The sequence below is a fragment of the Pleurodeles waltl genome, chromosome 1_1, assembly GCF_031143425.1.
Source record: "Pleurodeles waltl isolate 20211129_DDA chromosome 1_1, aPleWal1.hap1.20221129, whole genome shotgun sequence".
Taxonomy (NCBI): Eukaryota; Metazoa; Chordata; class Amphibia; order Caudata; family Salamandridae; genus Pleurodeles; species Pleurodeles waltl.
The window spans coordinates 128,770,526-128,795,643 of record NC_090436.1 but is presented as its reverse complement, the minus strand read 5'-3'; the positions used below and the strand labels follow the sequence as shown (position 1 = coordinate 128,795,643).

At 44.1% G+C, this 25,118-nt stretch overlaps 1 protein-coding gene across 2 annotated transcripts in view; it reads left to right on the top strand.

Annotated features, from left to right (window-relative positions):
* The window catches only part of EPG5 (ectopic P-granules 5 autophagy tethering factor), a 568,130-nt gene that overhangs the window by 299,568 nt on the left and 243,444 nt on the right, over positions 1–25,118 (top strand). For both annotated transcript variants that reach the window (XM_069218853.1, XM_069218854.1), the window contains exon 28: positions 9,727–9,869. In XM_069218853.1, coding sequence (XP_069074954.1) covers positions 9,727–9,869 — 143 coding nt within the window. The remainder of the gene's footprint in view (positions 1–9,726; positions 9,870–25,118) is intronic.

The following is a 25,118-nucleotide window of genomic DNA, read 5'->3' as shown; positions in this document are numbered from 1 at the left end:
AGGAGATGGCAGGTGGTTTACAGCACCCTTTGAAGCTTGTGCTATGGTCAGTATTTGGCTACTGGCCGGGATGATCATGAGAGGACTTTGGATAAAACCCACATCTAGAAATTTCATTCAGTCACTTACTCATGTTTCCATTGTCTAGACGTGGAAGCTGTCAGACCTTAAACGTTGAAATGCAAACACCCATTTCTGTTGTTTTATTGACAAGTGTCCCAATAAACATACCTACCTACCAGTGTTTATACTGCTTGTAGCAGGTAACTGTCAGATGTAAGCTGGTATGTAACTACATCTGTGACCAAACTTGCCAACTATCAGCTTCCCGTCTTGATCTGCCAGTCACGCTCTTTAATCCGTGGCCATTAACGTCAGCAATCTGCTGTTAATCAAATCTCTGTCTGTATGATTGTTTTTGGGGAATTTATTTGTGTTTAAACAAACAATGTCTCTGGACTGCTGACTTGTTCAATGATATTCAAAAATTAAACAAAGTGGGTGCTTTCTTTAATTGTTTTGTTACTGAGTGTCTAGGAAGCAGCTTGAAACGAAGTTGTGACTCTCTCTGGATGGGGTATGACATCAATAGCGGTTTATTAAATGGTTAGTTAGCTATAGTGTGAAGATAGGAAACAGAATCTGAACTCCATCTTGTGAAGAGACTTCATTTTATGCCAGTCAACCAAATGAGCCTGCAGAAAACAAACCTATAATGTATGCACTATGCCCTGAGTTTCAGTACATAGATTAGTAACAAGGCGTAGGCAGAGAAAGAACATAAAAAGTTCAAAGAAACAGAATGGGTTATCTTATCTAAAAGAAGCAGAATACCCCCAGCTCAGTGAGTGTAGGGCGTCACTTACAAAAAATGATACAGGTTGAGAAAGAACTCAAATGACTAACTGATGTGTTTGCCGGATTGTAATGTATGCATCAGTTATTGTATTCAGTGCCTGTTGTACTGTATAAATATAGGATGCAGTCAGATAATCTTTGAGACCCTTCCTTGTACGTGACTTTGCATGCAGCACTACAGTGGGTCTCCCAACCGTGAAATAAAGTCTATTTGGAGAATCCAAGACGGAAGGCTGTGATAATTTCTAGGGACAGAGGGAGGAAAATTGTCCAGAGTTGACATTAGCGAAGCCAGCCAGGAGATCCCTTGGGGCTGGACCTGCCGGGCCTGGGGGACTACCCCCACTGCCTCCTCTCTTGTGATCAGCATGTATATAAGTAAGCAGATACCAGCGTTTATGCAAAACCTGTCATCGGGAAGGGAGCGCGGGCCTCACGGCTTGGACAGACAGGTGAACCCAGGGAGGTCTCCAAAGTCTTAGAATTGCCCTTGTTTTCCCTCCCCTCATGAGGGTCTTGGAAGGTACAGAAGGTGCAGGTTGTGCGGCAGACTACAAGTCTTGTCATACTTGTTTTGATCAGAAACATCCTTGTGTCCGCATTAGGTTAAACAGTAGAATGTAAACCATTTCACTCCATTGAAGTTCAGTGGGAATGAAGAGCCCCTAGCAGTGGTGGCAGTAGTGCAAAAATAAGAGGAAACAGTTGCGATGATATGCTTCATGTCGTATTATGACTAAATATTTTATGTATTTAGTGCTTATAGTTTTTGAGACAAATAATCACAATATCTTCTTCTTTACAACATGTCAAAAGTATTCATACGGGACTCGAATAGAATTGCTAAACATTGTGAGGAAAGGCATTAGGGTACACGTAACAGTTCACACCCATGGCCAAAGGAGGGAAAATTTGATTCAGTAACACTTAGTCCCCTACACACCTTTATCCCCTACAAACCTGATACCTTTATGAAACCTACAAGGGTAGAAAATTAAGGAAACGGATTGTGACTTTAAATATGTGGCAAGCATTTCAGCCTGATCAGGTATAGCAGAGGTCGGAAGTTTTGTGGTCCTCGCCTCCTACAGCACCTCCTTCTTATGGAGATACAAAAGAAAGTAAAAACCTATATAAGGAGGTAAAGTGCCTATTAAAGAAAGCAGTAGTGGGAATGCACAATGTAGGGGAAGAAGCGGGACCCCCAAGCTTTACTAAGGAAGAAACACTTCTGCCCCCACCCCTTCCGTACAAGACATTTCGAGTAGTGTAGATACCAATTTGGACAACGTTTATGTAAAAAACGGGCATCACACAAAATGGGTCTGATCAAGAGGAGGATGATGGATAATTGAAGAAATATACATGACCTGTTAAAGCCACATTCACTCTAAAATTAGATGACAGCAACAAAAAATTTGAATTTCAGGCACAGACACAGTAAGATCAAGTTACACACCTTTAGAAGAAGAATAACATTCAGGTGCAGGATTCTACGTCATGTCATATTACACAACGTCCCCGATATTTGACGCAATAGGGGCCCCCATTGGGGGCTACCCATAAGCCGTTAGGGTCCCTTCCAATGATGCAAGGATATGGGGGAGCCAGTCACTTTGACGGGGATGGACTGTCCCCCACATTTCATGACCTTTGGGGACAGTATGAATACCATGGGATTGGGAGACGAGCACCTACCGCCATGAGGATTGACTAGAGAAGATATATTCCCTGGCAAATGATGGGAGGTACGATTGTACAAGGAGGCAATTCATTTCTAGGTACACAGTTCTGTTTGGGACCTGATACCTTAATGTGCCCAGTTGTATGTAAAACGCCCAATTAGCAACAGGAACCAAAAGCCCAAATATAGATATTTGGGAAAAAGTACATGTTTTTGATTGAAACAGGGGCCACAAAATCATGCATTAGAGATCCAGGATTGGCACTTTCAAGTAAATCTATGGACGCACAGCGGTTTCTGGTGTAATAATGACAGTATCCTATACCTGTGACATTCCAGTCCTAATTGGAGAAAAAACGTCTGCTAGGTGGTCATTCTGATGTGTTGCTGGCTCCTTCCTCCTTAAGAGAGAAGGACCTGCTAGGTAGCCAAATGTTGCTGACCCCCTCTTTAAGAGAGAAGAATCTGCCAGGTAGTCTGATGAATAAAATGTTGCTTGCTCCCTCCTTAAGAGACAAGGGTCTGCCAGGTATCAGATGAATGAAACACCACAAGCACCAGTATCCCCTTGGGAACTTACAGATGAACCTGACAAATTATTAAGGTAAAAAAGAGAAATTTCTCTGCACTCTGTGCATCCCTTGTGGCACCAGAACATGTGGTACAAAAGTTTACAAACAACAGTTACAGCACATTTCAATGCATCATGTTTTGTTTATACCCTTATACCACATGCTGTTAATAGTCAAGAAATATGAAGGGTTCAAGAACGTCCATTCCCCGTATGTTTGATTACACTGATTTCACGTAACATCAAAGGGATAGTGCAATTTTATTTTTGGAACTTTTCAACACCAAAATGGAATTCCAAAGCAATATTAGAGGAATGAGCTCAATCAATGTTTCAGGATTATAGCCAGTTTGAAAAGTCAGGAATTCTCAGACAACCGAAATAAATACTTAAAACAGGGGCAGATGCATGGCTGAAGACTAGGACATGTAATAATGAGAGTAACTCCACCTGTCAACATTGGCCTCCGTTAACCTTCCAAGCTCAGGCTCATGTCAGGGGGCAGTGGCAAGGAAATATGACAATGGACTGCCCCTTAATGGTGTTAAAGGAAAGGTACAATGATGATGCAGCATATCATCAGACATGGTATCATTTGTCTCTACCTATAATTTGCTTTCTGTGTTGGTTTGAAACAGAATACTTTCTCTGAAAAGGGCAATTTACAACTTACATTTGATTCCATCAGTGAGACAGAAGCAGAGATAATAGTAGTACATTTTTACAGTCCTACTCTAAATAGGATCCATAAATTATTCACCACCTCCTGAAGGCATCAGGGGAGGTAAAGTTGGGGAAATTTGCAGCAAAATACTTTATGGCACTTGTTAGAAATGGGGTTCCTGGTTGGCTAGGGTAGGCACCTAAGCTACGCAGTAATCACCACTCTAGTCAGGGTAAGGGAGCTACACACCTTAGATAAACCCTGCTCACCGGCATGGTAGCTTTGGCCAGAGCAGTCAGGCTTGTCCCAGAGGCACTGTGTAAGTGTCTGCACAACACACATAGACTGCAGACCAAGGCAACACAAATCAATGACACCTTGCCAAATAAGCAATTGTCAAAAAAATCATCATGAATGCAACTACAAGAAACCTTCTCATATTGCATATGTCATAAAACACACCCTCCCACTGCATACAAGGCAGGCCCTGAAGGAAAATGCAGCATACACAAAGGGGACAGACATACCTTGGTGAAAATGCCACTAGTGACGGCCCGTCCTTTAGGGCAGAGGGGCCACACTCCCCCACCTTTTGCCCCTCATGAAGAGTGTCTGAACAAAGGTCAGCCTGACAGAAACTCTCCATGTTCAGCTCAGTAAGCCAGGAACAGACATGCGCGATTTGGGCACACTCCTGGCTGCCTGAGCTGAACTTTGCTGGGCTGAGGAGGTCACAGCTCCCATGGGCATGACCTCCTCGGCTCAGCAAAGGTGCCTCGAGGCCCTCCCCTGGGTGACGAGGAAAGAATCACCAATTGACACTCTCCCTGGGCGCTTCAGGTTTAAGCCCTGAAGTGCCCAGGGCGAGTGTCAATCAGTGACACTTCCTCACAGAGTGGGGTGGGGTCAGCAGTCTCACTGACCCCATCCCACTCTGTGACGAGGCTGGGACTGCTGCCTTCCCCCATTGGCTGACCTAAGGTAGGCAGCAGTCCGAACCCTCCTGGGACCTGAAGGCTGAAGGTAAGTGTGTGTGTGTGTGTGTGTATGTGTGTGATGTTTTAAATTGAATGTTTGGTGCGCGCGTGCATGGTTGAGTGTTATGAGTGTTGTTAATGGATGTGCGTGTGTGTGTGTGTGAAAGAATGAGTGTGTGCGATCTTTTAAAATGAATGTTTGGTGCGTGCGTGCATGTTTGAATGGTATGAGTGTTGTTAATGGCTGTGCGTGTCTGTGTGTGAAAGAATGAATGAGTGAGTGTGTGTGTGTTTGTTTGTGTATGTATCCCGCCTGGCCCCATCCCTCCTAAAGCTGCCGGCTGTCGCTGAATGCCACTAATACATGAATCACAACACCTTTTACACGAAGGTTGCAGCGCATCGCTCTTCCGATAGGAATTACACAGTAGGTGAGAATTCTCAGAAGAAGGCACAGAGTCTCCTGCATGCCTCTTCTATCAGGGTGGTAACTAAAAAGACCCTCTGTCTGCCTAGGAGCTCCTGTGCTGCTACTACTACATGCAAAAATGTGGCGCAGCGGCTCAGAGAGATGCAGCTCCTGCCGGCTCTTTCTCCCCATGGAGGGAAAACCACACAGCAGCCTCTTGAACCCGCGGTCTTTCACCAAGTGCTGCCTTCCACAAGAAGTACATCTGGAGCCCTCCATGGCCTCCCAGACTGCTGCCTTCTTTCTCTCGAAGCAGCCTGGCTCAGGGAATTCCCCAGGCATCTTTGGCCTTCGACTGCCTTCGACTGCCTTCTCTGCTTTCTTGGCCCAGGTCGCAGTAGAGAATCCACCAGAGTTGGTGCCTGCTTATGCCCCGGGGGCACCAGGGAGTGCATGCTCCTCTGAAATCCTCTGAACTCCACTAAAAGCTGCAGATGGTCGTCTGAAAAGTAAGCACAAAGCCCAGCTGTCACTCCCCAGACATCGATTGGAGTCAGGCTGCAAAGCACAAGAGTCATAAGTACAGTGAAATGTCCACTTTCTAAAAGTGGCATTTTTCCAATATAGTAAACAATCCACCTACACCAATAAGCAGTATTTCTCACTACCATTCCAAACATACCAAACATGGCCATGCTACTCCTCATAGATCAGAAAATACCACAGACATAGGCAAGTGCATTCCTAATGCAAACCTATGAGAGGGGCAGCACTCACAGCAGTGAGAAACTGAACAGGCTGTTTTTCACTACCAAGACAGGCCACACAATAGGCACGTGTCCTACCTTTTACCTACACAGCACCCTGCCCATGGAGCTACACTGCCCATAGAGCTACCTAGTGCCTACCTTATGGGTGACCTATATGAAGTTAAAGGGGAATTCCAGGCCCGGCAAGTACATTTAGATGCAGTAAACAGCGCACACAGGCCCTGTGCAGTGCATAACGGATGTACAGGTAAATGAAATGTGCCAATCAGGTGTAAGCCAATCATACCCAGTTTAAAAGGGAAAACACATGCCCATTAGCACCTGTCAGAAGTGATATAGTGCCAGAGGCCTAGAGCCAATAAAAAGAGGGTCAGAAAAGCAGCAAGAGGTTTGGGGATGACCCTGCAACAGCACTGATGGTGAATTACACTAAGTCAAGTGACCCCTCCAGGTGTTTGCTTGATTTTCTGAGGATACTGACAGATCACGTGTTAAACTACAATCTATTTTAGGTAATTTACTGCCTGATATCAGATACGGTTTCAAAAACCTGATCAAGTGCAGTGATAAATCTATTAGAGCTTAGTAGGGTAAAATAAGTTAAAGAATGTTTTCCTAAAGCTGTTGTAGTCTTCCCAGGTTCGCCTATCACAATCCTTAACTATGTTTTACGAATATACCGAAATGCATTGTAGATTAGGGATTATTTTTTATTTTATTTCTACCTGTGAAATGTTGGAGTAGTTATGAGTATTGCAAAACATCTGAGTACCAAGGTTGAATTGGCATGTCCATAGATGTCCAATTGATACTCTGCAAAATATTAACTACTAGTAAATAGAAAAGAGAATTTTGTCCAAAAGTTTGAGCATAAATAGATTTCTTTTTTTATCAGACCATTGTGAAAAGGTGTGCAGGTACATTGAAGCGCTCACCGAGGAAAAAACATAAGGCGCTTTTCATTGCTTACCAGGGTTCTGTGAGAAGATGCTATTACGTCATCCTTCTTCATGTAGTTTATTTGTAATTCCATTTTATTTTACCAGTGCACTTGGAATGGATACTCATTGAAAGATACAAATAATATTTTTCTGTCAGTTCTAGTGAAAAGTGTTCGCAATGAACAGTAATTGTAAAGAAATACTTATATTATGACACCAAATCTTGACTAGGATCTGAAATTACTTGACATGTTTTTATGAAATTTGGCTACAATTTGTAAAATTCTCTCAGATTATATTTCATGTTAAATTATCAGAAATACTATTCATTTTTTTTTAAAAAAACAACACCAAAACCGCTAACTTTACAATGTGCAAATTGCAGATCAATGTTTTTTTTAGGATTCACTTACCTTCATGCCAGTCAATGGCACCCATCTCTTTCCTTTCCTCTGCTTCCTTGCACTGCACATTTTACTATTTTTTTAAGGGACCAGTGGCCCGCTTGGGCTCCCAGGCCCTGTGCTTTGTTGGGGTCAGCACAGGGAGCTCACACCTGGGCTGCCTGCCAGCTCCCTGCCCAGACGACTCAGCTTGTGTGCCGGCACAGAAGCCACTTCCCAGGAACAAAACTTCAAAGGCTTGTAGGGCTGATCTGTACAAACCCGGTCATGTTTTTCTCTTGGCGGCCAGCTCTAGAAATTCCTTTAGGCCTCCTTGCCTCTAGTGATTACATTTTGTTTGAGAGCTTAGTTTTGCTGCTCCCTTGCCAGACCTCTCCTCTGCCCGGGCTACTGATGCTCTCTCCTGTTTTGGGGGACACCTTTCTAAGTCTCTTTACAGCCAACAAGCAGAACACCATTCCTGTAGCACTCCCAAGAACCCACAACCTTCTGACTACATGCAGGACACTTGTGTGTCAACAGCCAGTCCATAGTAGGAAAAGCTACAAGGGTCCCCTAACAGCACCTTTTCCCCAGCTGTTCCTAAGAGTTTATAAGCGCACCTGTACCACTTACCCTGGAGAGTCACTTCCATTCTCTGGGTGGTAGTTGAAGTCAAAGATATTCAGTTTATCCTTGCAGTGATGTCAGGTGACTCCTTACAGCTAGCCATTCTATTCTCTATTGTTGCTCCTAGGTCTAGAGCCTTCTCAAACTCTCTCCCATGTGCAGGCATTTTTAAGTGGGAGCACAAAGTTCTGGAAGGTACGCACCTCTGCCCAATCCTGGGGTAACACATTATCACTGCACCCTGCCCCAACCCTCTTGCACATCATTTGGGGACATTTAAACATGCCGTTGTGAAGTGTTTTATGAAAAGGCCTTCCTTGGGAGCCTCATTTATGACACCAACTAACACAGGTACCTGATCCCTTGAAAACAAAACTTCAAAGAAGAGCCCTTCGTGTGTTGGCTGCAGAGTTGTGGCCGTCCTTCTTTGTTTTTGTCAGGTATAGATAACCCCGGGCTGGTGCAGAGTCAAGAAATGTCCTCCCCACCCCTTCCTCTCCTTAAGTACTGATAATGACTCTTCCGTGTGGGGTGACCTATTTATCCTCCTGCTAGCCAGCACAGTAAACATCTTGGCCCAGTGGTGGGGGGAGGCAAAGGCCTGGATCTGATTATGCCTGAGCTGAGACCTGAGACACCTGCATTGGCTCCCAGTCAGCAAAAGGATCACCTTCCGACTTCTCACCCACACACACAAAGCCCTCCACAACAAGGGACCGGAATACCTCAACCGTCGCCTCAGCTTCTATGCCCCCACCCGTCTCCTCCGTTCCTCTGGCCTCGCGCTCGCTGCCGTCCCTCGCATCCGCCACTCCACGGTGGGTGGGAGGTCCTTCTCCTTCCTGGCAGCCAAGACCTGGAACACCCTCCCCGCCAGCCTCAGGACCACCCAGGACCACTCCGCATTCCGGAGACTCCTCAAAACCTGGCTTTTCGAGCAGCAGTAACCCCCCTTACCCCTAGCGCCTTGAGACCCGCACAGGTGAGTAGCGCGCTTTATAAATGTTAATGATTTGATTTGAGCCAGGGAAATATGATAATTCTGGGAGTGCCACAGGGAGTATAGTTACCACAAAATAATATGTACTTGGTGTACATGTAAACTCTAAGCATATTTGTTGGCCCAAGTGTGGTGAAACTGTGCAGTGCCACAAATTTCAACTATAAGGTATAATGCAGTGAGCACACCGACTTTCTGTAAGCACTACATACCTGCACCATCAATGCCCACTCACATTATAAGGCCTACACCAGGTAAGTACCAATCCCTAAAGGGTGGCTTTCGTGACTGGCTACCTGTGTGCAGATAACATGGTGAGAGGGTACAGTAGGCTCACATGCTCATTCTGCACATCAGTGTCTCTTTGTCAGCATCTTAGGTGAACAGTCTTTTACTGCCAGTTGTCTGTTATGCTCTGAGGTTGAGATTTGGATTAGTGTCTAAGTTGCTTACCATCCATCCAGTTTCTGTAGAAGATACTATTTCTATGATGCAGGACGTTCTATAATTTGATTCGGTCCTGCATGTTTCATTTCCTCCAGCATTGGAAGGATTTTTAGCTACTATTGAACCTGTGGAGCTAGAAAATTAGTCTGAAACTGTGGGGTTACAAGTTACCGTTTTGAGGAGCTATGATCATGTTGTGACTCTAGGGCCAAAACCTCTTTGGTGCCAGCATGCACAAGCTTGTGGATTTTGAACATATTCTAGATTCAGTCTGGTGCATGACTATATGTGATAAGATGAGTAACTTGCATAGATCGTTCCTCAGAAAAAACGTGTTCTCTTAAGTATTGGCTTAATCAAGTTATTTTGCCGTGTGTGGGTTTCTTCTTTAGTTTGACGGCATGCATATGAATGAAACGATACATCAACATTTGAATAATCTAGACCGCGAAGTAAATCAGCTGCAAGCCGAAGCTGCAAAACCTCCCCCACTAAATGTTGTGGAAACAGCTGTACATATGGAAAACTTCATAACGTAAGTTTTTACTGTCATTTTGTAGATGAGGCATCCATTTTAGGATTTATGGGAAGATCTCTTTCTCTCTGTCTTGACTACCTGAATTTTATTGACATTTATTAATTGCACTGAATGATTGAAAGGTTAACTATTTTGTTGATTGTATTAATATCTTTTTCATATTGGTCTCTCATGTTCAGATTCTAAAATCCACAAACAAATCTCATGCCATAGATCTCCTCTTTGTTGAGTACTGTACCACGTGATGTGAGGCCATAGAAAATGCCCACTTTCCTGTGCATATCCTAAACACAGCTAAAGCAAGCCAGCTTGTGCTGAGCTTTTTTTTTTGTTAGCAGCTGAAGCTACCATGTTGGCAATAGGAAGCATAGGTTCCACGTTGGTTTAACACCCTGTAGCATACATTATTTATGATACCAAGGAATACATTATTTATGATACCAAGGAATGCAATTAAAACTAGGGATTGTTTCCAATATGTAGGACTTTATTCTCCATCAAGGCCAGCCATTTAGATCAGCTCCACATTCAACTGCAGACTAGTGAGGGTTTTGAAGTGTTGTAGTACCATATGTTCAAATGCCTCTCATGTCGCTGTGGACGTGTTCCACTCCCATGTCTTGCCCATTTCTGTCTTCAGCATTCCCCCTAGCCTCCTCCCTTGCCCCAGTTCACCGCACAGAGGAATTAGCCTGCTATTCTGTTCTAGTGTGGTTGACTATTAAAGAAGATTCCATTATGAAAATCAAAGTTATTATATTAATTCACCATCAAATTCATAATCAGCACTTCCCCGCCCTGGTAAATCCAAGAAAACAAGAGAATGCAAATGGAACTGGTTATTAAGATCCATTCTGCAGTCCAAATGTACTGATTGTTTACAGTGCATTCTTGAGACCTCAATTGCCTACCTACCTGTAAGCAAGTGTTGGTACCAACTTCAGTGTGCTATTGCCTGTCTGACTGCTAAAAGAGGTGAGGTGTTTGTTTGCACTTGTTATTTGTGTGTGTGTCTTTAGACACCTGCTTTGTTTGTATCTGTAAGTGCTTCCTGTTGAGGTTTAATTTCTGTGAGATGAGAATTGTGCCAGAATAAATCCTGCCCCGGTTATTTATCAAAGAAGAGGTCACAATTTTGTGCAGAATTTCTACCCAACTGGACTACTTTCTACTGGCTAATTAGAAATGCTACCTCTTTGGGTAAATGTATAGTGCATCTCCTACACTATAGCTGTGCAAATGTCTGCTTGTGTGTTTGTAACTTTGCCAATGTGATTGTTCCTAGAGCTTCCTCGTCAGATAATTTTCAATGTGGAACTGCAGATCTGCAGTTCCACCTTAAAATGAAATTAAAAAAAAAAACATTTTGGAAGGACTGAGGAGGGGGGAGCCTTAAGGCCTCCGCCGTCCCAGCATCTCCCGTGTCCTGCGGGAGCTGGCATTGCTCCCGCCAGCAGGGAGTTGCCTGGGAGCTGCTTTAAATGGCAGCTCCCTGCCTGCGGGAGCAATGTTTTCATCTCTTTCCCTGCACACATATTTGCATGCAGTGAAAGAGTTGAAACCTCTGCTTTCAGCAAGCAGGAGCTGTTGGACAGCTTTCGCTCGCTGAAAGCGGAGTTATGTTTGCTTTTGCTTGGTTGGAGCTGTCAACTCCCACCAAGCAAAAGCAAACAGCTACCTCCTCAGGTTCAGGACCTTGAGAGGTAGCAGGAGCCAGTCCTGGGGGGTGGCGGTTCCTAGGGTCATCTATGGATTCTACATCTGTTTATTTTAGGCCAGAGGAGGTGTTGGTCCCCTGGGCCCCTGCATAGATGCTTCTTTATTGCCCTGGGGAGGTGGTGGTCACCGGTGCGCCGTGACGGACCCCATACATTATTCACTTGAGCCCCGGGGATGTGTTGGTGCCCAGGGCTGCCGGGGGGGGCACACGGGCCCCCGCATTCATTTATTTAGGAACTTATGCCCTGGGGAAGTGGCAGTCGCTGGAGCGCGGGCGGGCAGAGCAGGCCCGCCCACATACAGTTTGAAGTGCCCTGGGATGGTGGAGATCCCCGGGGCTTTGATAAGACCTAGGAGTCCCCTTCTATATTTTGGCAATGCCAACAGGACCTAGTACACCAGGGGTAAAATGAAAAGCAAGCACGGGAGACCGCACTTGCTTTTTTTTTTTTTTTTTTTTAGATGTGGCGAAATTCAGGAATATTCACTATGTTTGCCGTCATTTAAAAACAAGTTATGCTATTTAACCCTGGGGGACACCTGGACCAGGGCTAGGGGGGAGATCAACTGTACCATGTCCCCTTTCATTTTTTTTTGGGAGATTCGGCTGAAGCCAAGACTCAAATTAGCTGCCAACACTTTCTGGTTGAAGTGTTGGCAGCCAATTAGATCTCTGCACTAGATCATTGTATTTGCGAAATCCTTTACTTTCCTTTAATTTCGTCAAATGGTGCCAAAGATATAGGCAAGACAAAAAACACTTTTTTTCTTTTTACATGGAAACTAGGTCCGAACTATAACTACCTACTGATATATATACACATATATATATGTATATATATATTTATATAATTATATATTATATTTAATGACATGTGTAGCTGCAGATACACATGCTGTGCACTGATCCGCCATTTATTGTTGGGCGTGTTACAAGTTGTTTTTCTTCAAAGAAGTCTTTTTTGAGTCATGTGATCGAGTGACTCCTCCTCTTCGGTTCCATTGCGCATGGACATCGACTCCATTGTTAGATTGTTTTCTTTTTTGCCGTCGGGTTCAGCCATGTTTCCTCTCTCTCCGAGATTTTCATTCGGAAAACTTTGCAAAACTTACTTTTCATCGGTATTGTATCGATCGGGTTAATATTCCTCCATCGACACAGCAGTACCGTCGGGAAACAACTTTGTTCGCCCTTTGGGGTGCAAGCGCCCAACTCAGGCCTATTCGGGCCGACCGCGTGGAGAGCCTCATGGATCGGACTCCATTCTGATTCTGCCCTTGGTGCCATGCGAAGTACCCATAAACAGGCCAGCATCTGGTTTGCAACCTCTGCCTTTGTCCGGATCATCCGGAGGAAAACTGTGAGGCCTGTCGATCCGTCCGATCGAAAAAGACTTCAAGAGACAGAAGAGCAAGAAGACTCAAAATGCCGTCGAAGTTTGGAGAACATTTCGACGTAGAGGGAGAAGAACTACTGCAGACAGCGGTCTCAGTCCGAGATTTGGAGTCAGAGCAGGAATCTGAGGAAGACAGACCCATCACAGCTGGCCAGCATGTGAGTACGTCTGCCCTTGCACCCTCACAAAAGAAAAAACAAAAAGCCTTGGGTATGCCTCTGCCGGAAGGCCATGGCTCGGCCCGAAAAAAGAATGTCGGTGACCGACCCTCCACTTCGGCACCGAAAAAGGCCACGCCTCCGAAATCCTCAGAGTCTACAAAAAACTCAGTTTCAGACTCCAGTAAACACCAAATTTCGGAGTCAAAAATAAGAAAAACTGTTTCGGAGCCGAGACCTTCCTCAACCTTTTCAATCCTGAAAAAAACAAACTTCGGAGCCGAAAAAGCCGGCATATACAGAGGAACACGGCCTTTCTAAAAGACTTAAAGAAAGCCACAAAACCTCTGAGGAGGAGTCAGAAATAGAACCAATACTTCCAATTATGGATGAGAGGCAATCCAGAATCCACATCCATAAAGAAACAGGGAGAATTGTCACAGCCCCTCCTTTAAAAACAAAGAGGAGGCTAGCATTTCAGGAGGAATTGGACACTATGCAGCCCTCAGCTAACGTGCCAAAACAGAAAGAGAAGTCAGCACTTCCTCAGTCTTCTCCTCCTCATCCTCCTCCCCTGCCTACCTCTCCTCACACCAGCCCTACACCCTTGCATTCGCCAATTCATTCATATGACTCACAACAGGACACTGTTGATCCATGGGATCTTTTTGACCCTGATCCCATCCCAAGCAATGATCCAGACAGCTACCCCTCTAAACCATCACCACCTGAGGATACTACTGTATATAACCAGGTCATAGCTATGGCTGCACCCTGTCATGGGGTTACAATGCATACAGAACCACTCTAGGTACCAGTGTCTCCCTATGCAGATCAAATTTGTAATGAGCCGGTGAAAGCACGCATTTTAACACCTAGAATAGAAAAGAAGTGCAAACCAGCACCTTCTGACCCTGATTATATCACCCATCAGGTACCACCTGATTCTACTGTGGTTAGTGCTGCCAGGAAGAGAGCAAATAGTCAGTCCTCAGGAGATGCACCCCCTCCTGATAAGGAAAACAGGAAATTCGATGCTGCAGGGAAAAGGGTTGCGTCCCAAGCGGCAAACCAATGGAAGATTGCAAACTCATAAGCGCTACTAGCTCGTTATGATAGAGCCCACTGGGACGAGATGCGAGATATAATACAGCATCTCCCCAAAGAACACCAGAAAAGGACTCAACAGGTAGTGAAGGAAGGGCAAGCTATCACAAATAACCAAATAAGATCTGCCCTAGATGCAGCAGATACCACTGCAAGGAGTGTCAACACAGCAGTCACTATCAGTAGACATGCATGGCTCTGATCTTCTGGATTCAAGCCAGAAATACAACAGGCTGTGTTAAACATGCCCTTTGATAAAAAAAACATATTTTTGGGCCAGAGGTAGACACAGCAATAGAAAAGCTCCGAAAAGACTCAGACACAGCTAAAGCCATGGGTGCACTCTATTCTACACCATATAGAGGGTCATTTTGTAAACCTCAGTTTCGAGATGGTTTCAGACCACAGCTCTCAGAGGCATCAACCTCCCAAACAAAACCAGCCTACCAAACACAGTACCAACGAGGTGGTTTTAGAGGCACATATAGAGGACAATATTCCAGAAATAGAGGAAAATTCCAGACCTCTAAGCAGCCTGCAACATACCCAAAACAGTGACTTCCCTCTCTCCCTTCCACTCCACACTTCTCCTGTGGGGGGAAGACTACAGCAGTTCCACACACATTGGCAAAATATTACCACAGACAACTGGGTGCTATCAATTATCCATAAAGGTTATTGCCTAGAATTGATAAACACTCCTCTAACTATTCCACCAAGGTTACACAAACAACCTGCAGAACACACAATCCTGTTACAAGAAGAGGTCCAATCTCTACTACTCAAACAAGCACTAGAGTTAGTTTCACAGTCTCAGATAGGAACAGGAGTTAATTCACTATACTTTCTGATGCCCAAAAAAGATAGCACCCTCAGGCCAATATTGCACCTCAGGCCCCTCAATCTTTACATCCTGTCAGAACATTTTCACATGGTAACTTTACAGGATATCATCCCACTACTACAAAAACAAGATTTCATGACAGCCTTAGACCTCAGGGATGCATATTTTCACATACCCATCCATCCCGCCCACAGAGAATACCTCAGGTTTGTCATTCAGGGAAAACACTACCAATTCAAAGTGTTACCGTTTGAAATAAAAACAGCGCAAGGGTATTCACAAAGTGTTTGGCAGTAGTAGCAGCCTACCTAAGAAGACAACATATACATGTCTTTCCATATCTAGACAATTGGCTAATAAAATCAAGCAGTCGTACACAGTGCCAAAATCATACATGTTATGTAATACAAACCTTACACACAATATGTTTCTCAATAAACTACCAAAAATCACACCTTCAACCAGCACAAATACAACCGTATTTAGGTGGAATATTAAATACTCAACAAGCTCTAGCATATCCAAATACACAAAGGATACAAGCTTTCTAAAATCTAATTCCACAAATACAACCACATCAACAATACACTGTAAGATTTGTCATGAAAATTCTAGGAATGATGGCATCCTGTATTGTAGTTGTTCCACACTCAAGACTAAACATGCGTCCCTTACAACAGTGTCTTGCATAACAATAGTCACAGGCACACAATCAACTCCAAGATCTAGTGTTGATAGACCGCTAAACATATATGTCCCTTCAGTGGTGGAATTCTACCAATCTAATCAAGGGACGGTCATTTCAAGACCCTGTGCCTCAGACCATAATTACAGCAGATGCATCAATGATTGGTTGGGGAGCTCACCTAAACAATCACAACATTCAAGGACAATGGGATGTCAAACAGAAACAGCTACACATAAACCACTTGGAGTTATTTCCTGTCTTTCTAGCACTCAAAGCTTTTCAACCTCTTCTCACACAGATGATTGTTCTTAAAACAGACAACATGACAACCATGTATTATCTCAACAAACAGGGAGGGACACATTCATCCCAACTGTCTCTTCTAGCCCCAAAAATTTGAAAATGGGAAATCCACAACCAAATTCATCTATTAGCACAGTACATCCCAGGGATAGACAATCAGTTGGCAGATATCCTCAGATGAAATCACCAACACACTCACGAATGGGAGATTCATCCTCAGGTACTTCAAAAGTACTTTCAAAAGTGGGGAACACCAAACATAGATCTATTCGCAACAAGTGAAAACACAAAATGCCAAAACTTCGCATCCAGAAACCCCCATCGCCCATCCAAGGGCAATGCTCTAGTGATCAATTGGTCAGGGATATTTACGTACGCTTTCCCCCTCTCCCACTCCTTCCATCTCTAGTCAACAAGTTGCGTCAAACTTCACTCAACATGATACTCATAGCACCAACATGGGCACGTCAGCCATGGTACACAACGTTACTAGATCTGTCAGTAGTACCACACTCCAAAACTCCCATGCAGACCAGATCTGTTGACACAAAACAGAGGTCAAATCAGACATCCAAATCCCAAAGCACTCAATCTAGCAATTTGGCTCCTGAGGTCATAGAGTTTGGATATTTACAACCCCCGTCAGAATGTATGGCAGTTATTAAACAAACAAAAAAAACACTACTAGACAGTGCTATGCACACAAATAGAAAATACACATGCTATTCATTCCTTCTGCCATCTAGTGTTGGGCTCAGAGTGTTGCAAGTTGTTTTTCTGCAAAGAAGCCTTTTCGGAGTCACGGGACCGAGTGACTCCTCTTCTCGGTCATCCTGCGCATGGGCATCGACTCCGTTGTTAGATTGTTTTCTTTCCGCTGTCGGGTTCGGATGTGTTTCCTTTCGCTCTGAGATTTCAAATTGGAAACTTTAGAAAACTCCCTTATTAGTCGGTATTGTTTTGTTTGCGTTTGCACCTAGCATCGAACCGATAGTACCGCTGGAAACTAAATTTCGCCCTTCTGTGCGCGTGCGCCCAACACTGGCCTACCGCGTTGAAGCCTGATGGATCGGACTCCATCTCGATTTTGTCCCCAATGCCAATGCGAAATTTCCCTACACAGAGCAACACCTCGTATGTAATCTGTATCTTTCTCCCGATCACAAAGAAAAAGATTGTGAGGCCTGTTGATCGTTTCGATCCAAGAAGGCCCTGCGTGATCGGACAGCCAGAAATTTGGAAATGGTGTAGAAGATTACGGAACATCTCAACACCATGGAGGAGGAACAGACGCTGATGGCAGTTTCCGTCAGGGACACCGACTCCGAAGAAGATAGGCCTGTCTGCCGGTCAGCACGTGAGTACGTCTGCCCCTACGCCCACTTCTAAAAAATCCTCAAAGGCCTTGGGTATACCACTACCAGAGAGCCATCGTTCGCCCCGAAAAAAGACTCTTGTCGACCGTCGGTATCGGAGTTGAGTAAATCCATCAAGAGTTCTACTTCAGACTCAAGGAAGCGTCCTCACTCCTTGGAGTTGAAGCCTCGACGCCCTGCTTTAGACCCGAAACACCCAGCTGTATTTTCAGGCCCAAAAATACTACCGTCTTTGGAGCCGAAAAAATCTTCTTATTCAGAAGAGCAAGGACTTTCAGGCCATCTTAAACAGAGCTCAAAATCATTGGATGAATAGTCTTATAAACCTTCTGATCATGTTTCTGAGGTCACTGAGATCCAACCTATCCTTCAGATTATGGATGAAAGACAATCAAGGATTCACATCCATAAAGAGACTGGCAGAATAATTACTGCACCTCCTCTGCAAACCAAAACAAAGTTGGCCTTTCAAGAACAATTAGACACTGCTCCACCACCAGCAAAAATGTATTAACAGTAGGAGAAGCCATTACCTACCCATACTTCACCTCCTCATTCACAACTTTCTTTTTCACCACCACCCACTAGCCCCCACCACCTTTGCCTTCACCAACTCATTCACAATATTCACTTGGTGATACTGTTGATCCTTGGGATCTCTACGATCCAGATCCTATCTCTGACAATGACCCGGACTTATACCCTTCTAAGCCTTCTCCACCAGAGGACACGTCTGCATACACGCAGGTTATTTCCAGGGCAGCAGTGTACCATGGGGGGCTTATGCACACTGAGCCCTTAGAAGAGGATTTTCTCTTTAACACACTATCCTCCACGCACTCAAAATACCAATGCCTTCCAATGCTACCTGGCATGATTAAACATGCAGATCAAATATTCAGTGAGCCAGTCAAAGCTATGGTAATAACGCCACACATTGATAAAAAATATAAACCTGCTCCTACAGATCCTGATTATATTACCCACCAAGTTCCTCCAGACTCAGTGGTAGTAAGTGCAGCTAGAAAGAGGGCTAATAGCCAGTTGTCAGGGGATGCTCCTCCCCGACATGGAGAGTAGAAAATTTGATGAGGGTAGCAACACAGGCTGCCAAGCAATGGCGAATTGCAAACTTGCAAGCCTCTGCTAGCAAGGTACGATAGAGCCCACTGGGATGAGATGCAGGAACTCCTACAACACCTCCCAAAGGAACACCAAAAAAGGGCACAACAGATTGTAGAAGAGGGTCACGCCATAAGCAACAGTCATATATGGTCTGTCCTTGATGCTGAAGATACACCAGCTAGAAGCGTGAATACTGCCATCACTATACGCAGATACGCATGGCTACATTCCTCAGGTTTCAAACCAGAAATTCAACAGGCAGTGCTAAATATGCCTTTTAATAAAAAGCACCTGTTTGACCCTGAAGTCGACATGGACATAGAAAAACTGAGAAATGACTTAGACACTGCCAAAGCAATGGGAGCCTCATACACAACACCCTATAGAGGCTTATTTGGCAGACAACAATTCAGAGGAGGATTTAAGCTGCAATCCACAGTGGCTTCTACCTCCCAGGCAAAACAAGAGCAACAGCAAAGCAGTACCAGAGAGGGGGTTTTAGAGGGTCTTATAGAGGCCAGTACTTTAGAACAAGAGGCAAGTTCCAAACTTCAAAACAAGCCATTACCCCATCTAAACAGTGACTTATTTACCATCCCTCAACCCCACAAATCTCCTGTGGGTGGCAGACTGCAGCAATTCCACTCCCATTGGCAACATGTCACCCCAGACCAATAGGTATTATCAATTATCCGCAATGGTTATTGCCTAGAATTGATTTCTACCCCTACAAACAGTCCTCCATGTTATCACAAGCTGTCCTCAGAACACAATGTTCTATTACAGCAAGAAGTACAATCGCTACTACTAAAACAGGCAATAGAATTGGTCCCACATTCTCAACAAGGAACAGGAGTATTATACTCACTATACTTCCTCATTCCCAAAAAGGATGGCACTCTCAGGCCCATCCTAGACCTCAGATCCCTAAATCTGTATATACTGTCAGAACACTTTCACATGGTAACTCGGCAGGACGTCATCCCACTGTTACAAAAACAAGATTACATGACTGCATTAGACCCATCCATCCAGCTCACAGAAAATACCTGAGGTTTGTGATAGCAGGAAAACATTATCAATTCAAAGTTCTACCATTCGGCATAACAACAGCTCCAAGGGTATTCACAAAATGTCTAGCGGTAGTAGCAGCCTACCTAAGAAGGCAACATATACATGCCTTTCCATATCTAGACGATGGCTAATAAAATCAATTAATTTTATACAATGTCAAAAACACATTCAGTACACAATAGAGACCCTACATACACTAGGGTTCACTCTCAACTACCAAAAATCCCATCTTCAACCAGCACAGGTGCAACCGTACCTAGGTGCTATTCTCAATACGCGAAAAGCTTTAGCTTATCCAAACACACAAAGGGTACAAGCTTTTCAAAATCTCATACCACAAACACAGCCAAATCAACGATACACTGTAAGGTTTATCATGAAACTATTAGGAATGATGGCATCCTGCATAGCAATAGTACAGCATGCAAGACTCAATATGAGGACACTACAACAGTGCCTCTCACAGCAATGGTCTCAAGCACAGGGTCAGTTGCAAGTTCCAGTGTTCGCCCGCCAAACACACAAGTCCCTTCAATGGTGGAATCTCAACAATTTAATGAAGGGGCGGTCATTTCAAGACCCTAAGGCCCTCATTCTGATTCTGGCGGGCGGCGGAGGCCGCCCGCCAGAATTCAGCCCTCCATAATACCGCTCCGCGGTCAAAAGACCGCGGAGGGTATTATGAGTTTTTCCCTGGGCTGGCGGGCGGTCTCCAAAAGACCGCCCGCCAGCCCAGGGAAAAACTCCCTTCCCACGAGGATGCTGGCTCGTAATCGAGCCGGCGGAGTGGGAAGGTGCGACGGGTGCTGTTGCACCCGTCGCGTATTTCACTGTCTGCCAAGCAGACAGTGAAATACTTGTAGGGGCCCTCTTACGGGGGCCCCTGCAGTGCCCATGCCATTGGCATGGGCACTGCAGGGGCCCCCAGGGGCCCCGCGACTCCCCCTCCCGCCATCCGGTTCCCGGCGGGAGAACCGACAGGAACTGGATGGCGGGAGGGGGAGTCGGAATCCCCAAGCCGGCGCAGCAAGCTGCGCCGGCTTGGAGGATTCCTGGGGACAGTGGAAAACCGGCGGGAGACCGCCGGTTTTCCCGTTCTGACCGCGGCCAAAGCGCCGCGGTCAGAATGACCAAGGGAGCACCGCCGGCCTGTCGGCGGTGCTCCCGCCCCCGTTGGCCCTGGCGGATTGTATCCGCCAGGGTCAGAATGAGGGCCTAAGTCTCATACCACGATAACAACGGATGCATCAATGACAGGTTAGGGAGCTCATCTCAACAACCTTACCCTTCAAGGGGAATGGGATTCACAACAGCTAAATGATCACATAAACCATTTAGAATTATTAGCTGTGTTCCTTGCTCTAAAAGCGTTTCAGCCGCTTCTCAAACACAAGACTGTCTTGATAAAAACAGACAATATGACGACCATGTATTACCTAAAGAAACAAGATGGGACACATTCATCTCAACTGTCCCTTCTAGCTCAAACAATATGGAAATTGGCTATTCACAATCAAATGCATCTACTAGCAGAATACATCCCAGGAATCCACAATCAGCTAGCGGATCTGCTAAGCAGAACACACCAGCAGATACACGAATGGGAAATTCACTCTCAAGTACTTCATCAGTACTTTTAAAAGTGGGGGACACCAGAAATAGACCTATTCGCAACAAGCGAAAATGCAAAATGCCAAAACTTTGCATCCAGACACCTACACCCTCTGTCCAAGGGCAATGCTCTATGGATCAGCTGGTCAGGGATATTTGCTCACGCTTTTCCTCCTCTCCCACTGCTTCCATTCCTGGTCATCAAACTGCGTCACACTTCTCTCACCATAATACTCATAGCCCCAACGTGGGTACGACAACATCGGTACACAACACTCCTAGACCTGTCAGTAGTACCTCACTCCAAACTTCCAAACAGACTGGATTTGTTAACACAAAAGAAAGGACAAATCAGACATCCAAATCCCAGTGCTCTCAACTTAGAAATTTGGCTTCTGAAGTCATAGAATTTGGATACTTACAACTTCCATTAGAATGCATGGAAGTTCTCAAACAAGCACACAAGCCTTCAACTAGGAAATGCTATGCTAAAAAATGGAAAAGATGTGTTTATTACTGTCAATCTAAAAAATACTGACCCACTTACAGCATCAATACAATATATTGTATGCTACCTACTTCATTTACAGAAATCAAATTTAGCTTTCTCATCTATTAAAATTCATCTTACTGCCATATCAGCATATTTACAAACTGTACAACATACCGCACTCTTTAGAGTCCCAGTTATTAAAGCCTTAATGGAAGGACTGAAACCTATTATTCCACAGAGAACACCAACTGTTCCTGCTTGGAATCTCAATATTTTCCTTACCAGATTAATGGGCCCACCTTTTGAACCCATGCATTCCTGTGAGATTCAATTCTTAACCTGGAAAGTTGCTTTCCTAGTAGATATCACTTCATTACGAAGCGTTAGTGAAATACAAGCATTCACTCTTGGAACCTTTTTGCCAAGTACACAAACATAAAGTTGTACTTAGAACCACTCCAACATTTCTGCCAAAGGTGGTATCACCTTTTCACATAAACCAAACATTGGAATAGCCAATCTTCTTCCCACAGCCAGATTCAACTGCAGAAAGAGCCCTTCACACTCTTGACCTTAAAAGAGCTCTTATGTACTATGTGGATATAACAAAATAATTCAGAAAAACAAAGCAGCTTTTCGTTGCTTTTCAACAACCACATAAAGGGAATCCTAGAGCTAAACAAGGATTAGCAAGAGGGATTGTTAAATGTATACAAACATGTTACATTACGGCAAAAAGACAACTTCTAATCACACCTAAAGTACATTTCACTAGGAAAAAAGGTGCATCTATGGCATTTTTAGGAAACATACCAATGGCAGACATATGTAAAGCTGCCACATGGTCTACACCACATACATTTACAAAGCATTATTGTGTAGATGTATTTTCAAAGCAACAGGCCAATGTTGGTCAAGCTGTCTTGAGAACATTATTTCAGTCAACTCCAACTCCTACAGGCTAGCCACCCCGTTTATTGGGGAGAGTAACTGCTTTGTAGTCCATGCATACTCAGAGGCTACTATATATAGTATATATGGAAAATGTCACTTACCCAGTGTACATCTGTTCATGGCATATAGTGCTGCAGATTCACATGCACCCTCTTACCTCCCTGGGAAGCCTGTAGTCGATGCAGTTTATATATTTTGTACATATGTATATACATTTACATTTGCATGGACATCTATTTTTACTTACTATTTATTCACAACATTTATATTATCACACTCTATAACTCCTTCCTACACCCTTTCACGGGAAAACAATCTAACAACGGAGTCGATGCCCATGTGCAAAATGACCGAGAGGAGGAGTCACTCAATCCTGTGACTCCGAAAAGACTTCTTCGAAGAAAAACAACTTGTAACACTCTGAGCCCAACACTAGGTGGCAGAATAATGCATAGCATGTGAATCTGCAGCACTACATGCCACGAACAGATGTACACTGGGTAAGTGACATTTTCCATATATACTATATATAGTAGCCTCTGAGTAGTTATGGTATTGAAAAATAATTTTCTGATTTGCCTATAACTTTTGGACCAGTGAACAGTTGTGCACAAAAGTCAGCCTGGGTATGGCATGCCAATAATTGAGCAGACCCGTGTACAGGGTAAAATAAGTTATAAAGGGAGGGGTTAAAAAAGTGATTTATCATTTTAGCTTCCATAAGAAATTTTTCTCATGCCTACAGTCCGAATTTGGCTTTTGTTGGCTTGGTGTTCATTAGTTTTTGAGATACTACCATTCAAAAAAGTTGAAGAGGGCATTTTAAAGAGTTAACACTTTTGTGTATATATCTGCCATTTTAACACACAAGTCATGACTCGCAAATCCTGCCAATCACATTGTGAATTTTTAAGAAAATGTATTCCTTTCAAAAACAATTTTGGCATTGCGAACGATCTCTGTGAGTTGTGTGCTTTAAAAAAAATTGCTGTGGAAATCTTTTCTGGATTCACATCCTGTGCATTATTCTGCTGCCTAGTGTTTAGTTCCAGAATAGTCCATATTTTCTCTTTTTTTGTTTTGTGTGTCAGCCAGTAGGTGGGTAGTGCCATTCACACATGATGTCAAATGTACACACTCCGTGCACCAGTGCATGTTCATCATCTTTAGATCTTTTTTCTGCCATTGGGTTCGAAGCACAATCCACGGCTCCAGGCCTGAGATAGTCAAAGTGCCAGAAAACAGTGGAGAAAAGGGTGAAAAACAATAATCAACAACACCACATGTCTGAGGAAAGGGAAAAAACACCAAAAAACTACTGAGGAGACAGGCTTTTGTATTTGTGTTTCTACCATGTGGCTTAGAGAATGTTCTGTCTGGGAGCAGTAATGTTTGCTAGTTCACCTGCAAGTTCAAGACGGGATGGAAAATACCCCTGTTAGGGCCTGTCACAACTGTCAACACAAGTTTTCCGAAAAGGATAAAAGCATAAAGTTAGTAATTTGTTTCTGCACAAAGACTATAAGTCTGAGGAGTGTGAGGTGTGCCTTCATGTAGCCCTTATTGGTAGGGAAAACATGCCTCAATGCAGTTCTGATAAGACTCCCTCTAGTACCTGGGGCTAACAGATGACAGTGATATCTTAAGGAAATGGAGGAGGCAGAGGGAGAGCAGGGTTCTAATGCTTAAGATATGGCATACACAAGCCAATACTAAAAAAACCTATGCTCTGAGGATTGCAGTGGGAAAGACCCAAAGGTTTCAGACTTAAAGACCACGGTACAATCCTCAACAATTAGTAGTCAAAGGAACATTAATAATATAGAAACACCATGGGTCGAAATCAAAGGATCTGCATACTCTGACGTGATTCCGAAAGGGGACTGGGATCAGATGAAAGAAGGAGAGTCATAGGAGAAGGACATTTTGATTCCAAAAAGAAAGGGTGCTTCAATACTGAAGAACAGACAATTGACGACAAAGTAAAAAAACATCATCTCGAAGCCCAAATGGCTTCTTTATGGCAGAAGAAAAAGCACTGCAACAATTCTCTTAAGATGATTTAGAACCCCCCGCAACTCCGGAACCTCAGGAGGAAGAGTAGGAGAATGTTATGGTAAGGAAGTAAAATATGACCAGACATCTTAGAGTCATCACAAGGTGGAACACCTTGGACACTGACTCTGCTGAGTAGGGCTCCCCTCCTACCTTAAAAGCCATCATCCCCAGATGACTCTTTCTGTACAATGCTGTGATTAACAAGGCACCAGACACTTAGTGGGGCAGCTAGAAGAGGAACAGGCTGAGGCATGATTTCTGTTGGAAACACTTTAGTAATCACAGAAGAAAAATCTGTTCTTGTCCATACTACTAAGAATCATTGATCAAGGGAAAGAG